Source organism: Morone saxatilis, unplaced genomic scaffold (assembly GCF_004916995.1).
Source record: "Morone saxatilis isolate NCDOM2014 unplaced genomic scaffold, NCSU_SB_2.0 Contig3, whole genome shotgun sequence".
NCBI classification, from domain to species: Eukaryota; Metazoa; Chordata; class Actinopteri; family Moronidae; genus Morone; species Morone saxatilis.
Genome location: NW_023339873.1, coordinates 437470 through 447506, shown reverse-complemented (window position 1 = coordinate 447506; position 10037 = coordinate 437470). Strand labels below are relative to the sequence as shown.

At 38.9% G+C, this 10037-nt stretch overlaps 1 protein-coding gene across 1 annotated transcript in view; it reads left to right on the top strand.

Moving 5' to 3' along the window:
• The window catches only part of coch (coagulation factor C homolog, cochlin (Limulus polyphemus)), a 10617-nt gene extending 1360 nt beyond the window's left edge, over window positions 1-9257 (top strand). Inside the window, exons 2-15 of the mRNA XM_035673460.1 lie at window positions 270-311; window positions 493-537; window positions 2935-3091; window positions 4201-4334; window positions 4426-4497; window positions 4755-4811; window positions 5016-5156; window positions 5457-5553; window positions 5709-5940; window positions 6062-6176; window positions 6492-6635; window positions 6716-6872; window positions 7805-7899; window positions 7985-9257. Of these exons, the coding sequence (XP_035529353.1) occupies window positions 278-311; window positions 493-537; window positions 2935-3091; window positions 4201-4334; window positions 4426-4497; window positions 4755-4811; window positions 5016-5156; window positions 5457-5553; window positions 5709-5940; window positions 6062-6176; window positions 6492-6635; window positions 6716-6872; window positions 7805-7899; window positions 7985-8157 (1653 nt within the window). The 5' untranslated portion in view covers window positions 270-277 and the 3' untranslated portion in view covers window positions 8158-9257. The remainder of the gene's footprint in view (window positions 1-269; window positions 312-492; window positions 538-2934; window positions 3092-4200; window positions 4335-4425; window positions 4498-4754; window positions 4812-5015; window positions 5157-5456; window positions 5554-5708; window positions 5941-6061; window positions 6177-6491; window positions 6636-6715; window positions 6873-7804; window positions 7900-7984) is intronic.
• Window positions 9258-10037: the final 780 nt, after the last annotated feature.

The window sequence follows — 10037 nt, the reverse complement described above, 5'->3', positions numbered from 1 at the left end:
AAAAAACTATTTCCCCCTAGGGGATCAATAAAGTATATCTTCTTCTTCTTCTAAGTTTAGTTCATTTAAAAATGTATTCAACTTATTATTTTTAGTTTGGCAGGAAGTTATGTTAACTGCTTTTATTAAAATATGCTGTCTGATTATAAATGTTTACTGACTGACTTTCTGACTGGTATTCACAGTGTTATCATACGTACATATTCAGATGTCTTTACCGACTGTTTATGATCACATGTGGACAAATTTAAGGACTGTTTGTTTTTCAGGTGCAGAAATGTCTCAGCTGTCTGTCCTGCTGCCTCTCACAGGTACAGTCTGTCTGTCTGTCTGTCTGTCTGTCTGTCTGTCAGTCTGTCTTCCTACTTCAACGTACCTCGGGGGTAGATCTTAATTATTATCATTCTTTCATGAATTGCAGCCGTTTTAAAACAGTAATAAATGAATATTTTAATATTGATCACTCACCTGCTGATCTCTCTTTCTCTGCAGGCCTTTTATTCCTGATCTCCTCAACGTCCGGCTCAGAATCCAGTGGTCAGTCCTCAGTGTTACCCGTCTGTCTGTCTGTCTGTCTGTCTGTCTGTCTGTCTGTGGTAACCGTAGCAACAGTGCTTCTGCTTCCTAACCCGACCTGACAGGTTAAACTAGAAACACATGGAGGACGATTTAATCACATTTTTCAATCCAGAATCAGCTGTAAAATATTCTCTGATAGATTGATCTCAATGTTTTTGATGTTTGTTAGTTTGTGTAGTGTGGATCCGAATCACAGGGCCAATACACTTTCAGTTCATAATAATAATAATAATAATAATAATAATAATAATAATAAACAATCACCTTTTAAAAACAGTTTACAAAGTGCTTTGACAAAAAACAAATATACACAAATATAATGAAATATATAAATAATGAATAATACAATAATAAAAGGAGAATAGAAGCCATAAAATTAAATGAATATAAAATAATAAAATAGATGAAATAAAGTGAAAGAGGTTTTATTTCGTCACAGATTGTCACAGCCACATTTAGATTAAAGCCTCGACTTTGGAACATCCAGAAAGACCTGAGGACCATTATAAACCCAACGGAGTGATTACGAGATAGTAACAGCGGTGGTTCTCAACCTGAGGGTCCCGAGTCCTGCCTGGATCACAAGATTAATCTGAGACCAGGTGATGATCACTTTTCTGGCTTTACTCCTAAACTGTAGGCATGGCCGGATCAATACTTTGATACTCAATAGCTACTGATTTTGTATCGATTACTCTTATAAATGATCAATAATACAATTATATAAATCAAAACGTTGGTGGCTGAATCATTTGCAAACGTTTTCAGCTGCGATATTTTAATGTTTGTCCCAAAACAGCTCAGACATATCGAGTTAGTCTGTGTCACATGACTGTGGAAACCAGTGAGACCTTTAATCTGAAAGAGCCACCGAGCAGCAGCAGGAGGAACCTCTCCAAACATTCAAAAACAACACAACCTCCTTATATATGGTTATATAAGGTTATAACGGGAAATAAAACACTGTAAAAACTGTCAAACAATGGCAGTAAAACTCTGATATCTCATGGCAAAACCTTTATTTACACACATTTTAAAGGAATTTATGCAGAATAAAGTTACAGTAACTACTGTGTAAATTACACCATCGTCAGTACATTCATATTGTATTTTCATAGCAAAACTCCCACTTTAACCATAAAAGCAACAGTATTAATATAATTTTACCGTAACAGTAACCGTTTTTTACTGTAAAAACAATTTTTCTAAAAATGATATGATATTTTGAAAAATCACATAACCATTTAAGATAAATAATAGCTATCAGTATCGTATTAAAAACATTGGTATCGCCCATCATTACTTTGTATGTCAGATCTTTGCGTTGCTAATTTTAGCTGTTCGGGCAGATAAAGTGTTCCTATAAACAATGTGAGGCAGCAATCTCTCCGTCTGAAGGCTCTTCTCTTCACTTTGATGATTTATTTCAGTCCCTGTGTGTCTCTGGACGGGCGGAGGAAACTTTAAACGTCGCTGTTTGACTTCTTGTTGATCCTCAGATCTTTTCTTTCAGTGTTTATATTGAGCCTGAATCATAAAAATGTCTGAAATTTAAACTAACCGCTCATCTTTTCTCTCTATAATAGATGAAACAGATGAAAAGCTCCTTTTATCCCGTGTCAATCCGGACTGTATTTCAATGACTCGCTCATGAATAGTATTATTATGTAACAGTAAACTCTCTTTACCCTCAGTCGTAAATCCAGCTGATTCTCGCAGTGTTTGAGTCAGTTTTATCTTTTCTAAAGTTTATTTAAATAAAGATTATTATAACTATCAGTGTCTGTACAACCAGCTGAAAACATTATTACCATCAATATTTATTTAGAATTTAGCTTTTTACAAAGTGGTTATATTTAGTCTCTTAATTAATCTTAATCACACGTGTTTTTAAAAGTCCGGGTGAAATAAAAAATATAATTCTAACCCTTTAAGATCACATCCTCAGTTAATCACACAATTACAATCACTGTACAAACACACCACTTTATTATCACTGTACAAACACACAACTTTATTATCACTGTACAGACACAACTTTATTATCACTGCGTAGCAAACACACACTTTTATTATCCACTAGTACAAACACCAACTTTAATTATCACTGTACAAACACACCACTTTATTATACGTGTACAAACACAACTTTTTAATTATCACTGTACATGGACCACCAAACTTTATTGCTGTGAAGTTGTTTCTTTTGCTGCTGACGGGTGAATTTTTAATCTTATTTAAGTTTAAAAATCATAAAAAAAAACAAATCTCAAATAAGGAATCAGAGAAATGTTTTTATATTAAACTAATATTGATTTCTCCTCATTAATACTGTCAAACATTATTATTGATCAGTGCCGTACCCGGTGACCTGTGTGACCCGCGGGGCCGACCTGACGGAGGACGGCGTGGTGGTTCTGTGTCCTCCGGACTGCACCCAGTGGAGGGTGTCCGTGTTCGGGACGGGAGTCTACGCCTCCGTCTCCTCTGTCTGCGGAGCTGCTGTCCACAGGTGGGACCCCTGCTCTTTGTCCCTGTCTCTCTCTCTCTCTGTGCTGATTGGTCGCAGTCAGACAGGTTGGATGGAGGTTTGGTTGGGTGTAGATTTACAGACACGTGGCTCAAACAGTGGCAGCTGCAGGTGTGACACAATAATGAGCAGCGTGAGTCCTGCTGTCTGCTGAACCTCAACACAACACCAACACCCTGAAGGAATGTGCAGGACTGAGGGATTAAGCTCTCGACCCTGAATGACCTCCTCCCTCTGCAGAAGGAGGCCCCGCGAGGAGAAACTCTGCTCCCTCAGGATCCGTCTTTCACTCCTTCAGATCTCGTCTTCCTGTCTACTGTTTTTCTTTCAGACATTTTTCTCTGAAGTAGTGCTTATTTTTATGCAAAGCTCCAGAGTCAGTGTGGAAAGTTCAGCCCCGGCCAGCAGGAAGAGCGCCAGGTGGTGAAGCCAATTTCTCATAGCGGCCAAACCTAAACCCCGCCCCTTTGCAACCGCAGTCAACTTTATCCTGTCCTGTACGCGATTTAACCCAAACCAAACTCTCTCCTCTCGCCTAAACCTACCCAACCCAACCAGTCCTAGCCAATCAGAGGCAGAGTAGGGCGGGTCATGACTTTGTCATTCTGTGAAAAAACTAGCTGTCTTGTATTCTGATATGCTGTGTGCTAGCCTCGTGTGGAAACAACAACCATTTTAAAGTGGTTAAACGACAGAAAAGACGTATATAGAATGTATATTATCACATTTTAATGTTAGCTACTGTGAGCAAAATGCTAGCTATCTATTTCTTTTATTAATGTTTAATATTGTTTACATTGTGTGTAAAGAGCCTACTTTTGATGGTATATTATCATATTGTACTGATTATACATCAAGAAAAAAACTAGCTAGCTATTTGACATCAGTTTTTATCAATCTAATTAGCTACCTAACAATCTAGCTAAAGATTCATGTGAACAGCTGTTTGAATAGTTTGAATGATTCTGGATCTCTCAGGTTGTTAGTTGATAGACAAAACTACAAAAATAAGACCCAACTTGTAATAAACCAGAATCACTCAGTATAGAGACAGTTTAAGGTTTTGTGTTTTGTGTGTCGGGGCTCTGTAGGGGGGTTCTGGGTCCGTCCGGAGGCCCCGTCAGGGTCCACAAGCTGCAGGGACGACACAACTACATGAGCTCGTACGCCCACGGCATCCAATCACAGGCCCTGACCCACTGGACTGCCTCCTTCAGCCTCACCAGTAGGTGGAGCCATTTAGGTCATTCATTGATTGGTTTGTTGATTGATTAGTTCATTAAAGTATATGTGTGTGTGTGTGTGTGTTTGACCAGAGCCAGTTAACGTTCCTCTGGAGTTGACCAGTGACACCAGCACCACAGCTCTGCCTGCAGCCGCACAACCAGGTAAATGATACACGTTATTATATATTAATACCACAATATAGTACTGTAATACTAATAATACACTGTAACTACTGCACTACTAGAAAGGACTCTCATAATAATGAGGACGTTTTTTCAGTATTTTTACCTACAGAATCCTTTTTTTGGCCGTCACATTGACACCTGAATCTTCCAGACACAACAGAAGTGTGATGTTTCCAGAAGACCGGCTGTGTGTGTGTTACCTTCACTGACCTCTGTGTGTGTTTGTGTTGCAGCAAAGAAACCGCTGAAGAAGTCGCCAGTGAAGAAAGTTCTGACAGGAGGAAATAAAGGTACTGTTTGTGTTTGTGCTGAACCGAAATCAGGACTTGTTGATTCACAAGAGAAAAGCTGGAACCTTTAAAATGTTAGCATTAATGTTTATTGTTATTTTATGTTTAATGTCCCACAGTGCTGTACAGAGAGCATTACAATACACAGTAAACAAGAGAAAACATACCAACAACAACAGTAAAAGTGTGTGTGTGTGTGTGCAGACTGTCAGATGGACATCGCCATGGTGATCGACAGCAGCAACAACATCGGGCAGCGGCGGTTCAACCTGCAGAAGAACTTTGTGGCTAAACTGGCGGCCATGTTGAGAGTCGGACAAATAGGGGGGCCGCATATAGGCCTTGGTCCAGGCCAGGTCGGACCTAACGCACCCACACACAACGCGCACACACACACACACACACACCAACACCCACACAACACACGCGCACACACACCTCCACACAGACTAATTCTTATTAAGGTTAAAATAAGATAAAATAACAATATCAACATTACCACTTTACAGTTTTTACATTCCATTTCAACTGAAAAAAAATATATCCAGATGTTGCTGATTGTAAGTGTGCTTGCGTGTGTGTGGGTGTAGTGTGGTGTGTGTGTGTGTTGTGTGTGTGTGTGTGTGTGTGTGGTGCCGAGTGCAGGTGAATCTCCCCGGAAAGAGTTCCTTATGACCAACTACACCAAAATAAAAGTGCTGTTTGCCATAAAAGGAGCTGGCGTTTTGGGAGGAGATACCAAACAGGTAACACACACCCACACACACACACACCACACATGTACACACCACACAACCACACACACCACCACACACGTGACTTGTTTATATAACTGTTAGCTGATATATTAATATTATATCTCATATATATAATCTTTAACTGCTGTTGTCGGCCTCGTGCAGGTAAGGCCATCATGCACACGGCAGAGACCTTCTACACTCAGGAGAACGGGGGGAGGCGGGGTCACCCCCGGGTGATGATGGTGCTGATTGATGGCTGGCCGTCTGACGACCTGGACCAGGCGGCCATGTTGGCCAGAGAGTCCGGCATCAACGTGTTCCTGGTGTCTGTGGCCAAACCGGCACCTGAGGAGCTCGCCATGGTGCGAGACAAAGAGTTCATGAAGAAGGTCTGCACATTATTTACATTTTCAATCATTTATTAAACATTTGAAAAAGGTTTAAATTTTTAATGTGTTCTGGAGATATGACCTGTTTCCATGACAGCAGACCGTCTCCTTCTTCCTGCAGGCGGTGTGCAAAGATAACGGTTTCTTCAGTTATTTGATCCCCAGCTGGTTCAGCACCACCAAACATGTCAAACCTCTCACCCAGAGACTCTGCTCGCTGGACGGCCTCCTGTGCAGTAACTACAGCTCACCACCATCACACAGTTTACTTCATACTCCTATTTTATTACACAGACACATTAAATGAAACAATAACGGCTCGCATCATTTACTAAATGAACATCAGTATGGAAGAAGGGACTGAAACTAGAGTTGAGACCCATAAACTCGATCAGGAAAACTGTTTACTGAACTCATAAATCAAGTCAGAAGTAGACTCGTTTCTCCATAAGACTGAATGGTATCAGTATGTTTTTGTAGCTGACAAAGCTCCCCCTGTTGGCCTAATATGAGCGACATAAACAACAACCGTGTGTTTGTATGTTTTTAAGGTAAAACCTGCTACAACTCGGTGAACATCGGGTTCCTTATTGACGGTTCATCCAGCGTCGGAGATGGAAACTTCCAGCTGGTCCTGGACTTCCTGGCAGGAATCGCCAGAAGCTTCGACATCTCAGACGTGGGATCTCGCATCGGTCAGCTTCACGATGCAAGTGATTTGATTAATTGATTAATTTGAGCTGATTGGCTGACGGACTGTGTGTCGGGTGTCCAGGTGCTGTGCAGTTCACCTACGATCAGAGGTTGGAGTTCGGCCTTTATGACCACTCCACCAAAGACAATGCCATCAACGCTCTGAGGAGGATTCCTTACATGAGCGGAGGAACAGCCACCGGAGCAGCCATCAGCTACACCACCCAGAACCTGTTCAGGTAACACCACACCTGGCTGCTGTATTCTGCTTCCACATGGAAACACCCAACCATGTTTTAATAATGATGTTTTGATAATGAATTGATCCTAAGTATGCTGTCCTGCTGCCCCAAATACTCACTAGAACACCAAATCCGCCACTGAAAATAGTCCCCAACCTGTTAAAGGTTCTATATGTTACTTTCGGAAAACTGTTGATGACACCAGTGGCCGATAATGCAACTCAATTCAGTTTTATTTGTATAGCGTCTATTCATAACAGACATTATCTCAGGACACTTTTCAAATAGAGACCCAACAGTTCCCACTATGTTAGCTTAGGCAGCATACATACATGTTTAAGTAAGTAATTAAGTAATGTTTGATAAAAACTACAGTGAGCTGCTGTTTTATGAAAGAAATTAGCTTTTCTTTTAAATGGACACATATGTATTTTTTTAAGATTTATTTATTGTCTTCAGTGGGAACTAATACGTTTGAAGCTTAGAGCTTAAGACAGGAAGTCAGAAAGTAATTGATGCATTTCACAGCAGCTTTTATAAAACATTTGCAATGTTTTTAGGCATTTTTATGTAATGAAACTGCGAAAGAAAGTAAAAAAATTTGCAAAACTAGATTTTTTTTTGTATAATTCATTAAAAATAAAAGGAAAAAAACTAGTAGTTTGGTAACGTAGCCTGAACAACTGTCAACTGTCAAATTGCAAGACCACACAAAAGGGACCAAATCGATAATATTATCAGACATATTCTGTGACGCAGTGGTTCTTTAAAATGCTGCAACGTTTTGTGACCATTTACCCAAAAAGTAATTTTTGATACCTACAATTTTAATTATTTCACAGCCCCTGAAACTCTAAATTATAAAACCAACATTTAAATGAAATATTTCTACAGTCTGTGGAAATATAAACTCAATTTGTCTCCACCAGGCGGACAGGACCAGGCCGCAACTTCCTTATCGTGGTGACAGACGGCCAATCATATGATGATGTGATGAGCCCGGCGGTAGCTGCACGGAAACAAGGTGTGTATGTTAAAATGAAGGAAGAACAACTGCTGCTGTGTGTTTTTCAGTTCTTACTGTAATCCACATCTCCACCGATCACTAGGCATCACCATGTACTCGGTGGGCGTGGCCTGGGCACCCCTTGAAGACCTCAAAGCGATGGCATCAGAGCCCAAGGACAGCCACACCTTCTTCACCAGAGAGTTCACTGGCCTCGCCGAGTTCATCCCGGCGCTGGTCCGAGGCATCTGCCGAGACTTCACAGAGAACAACTAAAAGCAACGTGTTTGTGCTTCTGTATTTGTGACGAGAGCTTTACCTGTAACTCCAGCTTAAACAAAGTATGAACCCTCCAGCAGCTAGAAGATGTGATGACTCGACAAAATGTCCTCACTTTGCAGGTAGAGAAACAGGTCATCACAAAAATAGAAGTACTTATTTGTACTCCTATACACTTGTGTAGTCCCTATACCTAAAACCAAATCGTATCCTTCAAATAGACGTTTGAAGAAGTGAAAACCAGACAAAATTTCTTCACTTTTCAAATGTCCTCACTCTGCAGGTACAAAATCGGGTCCTCACAAAGCTAGAAGTACAAGAGCACACACTGTATATAAACTGTACACATTTACCAACTAATACGGATACATACACATGAAAACACATGTATATAAAAGACACAACATAGAAATTCACACATGTATACCAAAAACATTTTTTTTCTATTTAATGAAGGAGATGTTGGGAAATCACCAAACAACCAATCATTATCATCAACAGTCGAAACCAAAATCATTCACTTCTCACTTCCACTATCAGTGTGTTTGATCGGATTGATTACAATATAAAAGGTTCCCAAATTACCCCCGAAGTACATCAGAAAAACTAGTAAAAATATAAAACTTATAAAAACGTTAACGTCGTATTAGCCAGCAGAATACATTTTAACTTTAAAGCATACTTATTTATATAAAATAGATTCTAACTGTAAAATAAAACCCTGGACCCTGAAGAAACTTCTGGTTAAAGAGAAAAAAAAATTTATTCTGAATATGACTTTCATATCTCATAATGTACTAAATAAATATAATTGTAAGAGTTTTCTTATAATTATGAGAAAACAAGCTTATAGTTACGAGTAATTACAAGAAAATGATTCTTATTTTGTATCTTGTAGTTACAGGGTAAAGAAATAGTTTGAGGCGTGCTTATATTATTTTGTAGTAAATTACAAGATACTAAATAATAATTAGGAAAACTTAACTATTTTAATGAAAAATTAGTTATTTTTCTTTGGGAATGCAACATTTATCCAAAAGTTACAGAACTTACCCATCATTTCTGAAAATTCCTCAAAAACAATTACCTGAATTCTTTTTTTTTTTTTTTTGTTAAAACTATGAAAGACTATTTCGTAAATGGGCTTTCATAGATATCAGCACACTCATTGATCAGTGACCAAGTGAATGATTTCTGATGGATTTTTTGGTAATTAAATTTAAAAGGTCTTACCAACAAAGTTGTCTCCTCGTGGGACACTTTGGGTTTTTTTTCTTCTTGTTTTAAGAAGATTCAGGCGAAGAAAGACACCTTCCAACAACTCATCTGATTTGAGATGCAAACAAGAAATTCCCAAAGTTTAATCTTGATGTTGGGAAATCTTTTCTGTGATAAAATATTCTCAACTCAAGGTGAACACGAGTAAGTGACGGAAACCAATCTGTAATCAATAAAACTACACTGACAATTCTCAAAGCATCTCCTTCTATTTGCCTTTTTAAGTTTTTGTCATAAAACACAGCATCAAATGACTTGTTAATTCTTTATGTTGTAACGTGTAATGTAATGTACATTTGTCAAATCCGTAGAGCACTGGTTCCCAAAGCTCCCACTAGGGGTAGCCAAAGCTTCACCGGGAGGTCGCAAGGTCTTCTTGATTTTAAGGAGTTTAGGGAAACAACAAATATATATGCAGTCGGCCTGTATCTCAGCATTTCATTAATTTCTGTAAAAAATAAATGAAACCAAACAGCTGACTGAACAATGAGAATAAACAGTTAATCTGTCAGAAAGAAGAATATTAAGTCTGATTGTTAAAATGATAAAAATACAGAATACAGACAGAGAATGTATCAAAATATCAGGAAAACTCATCT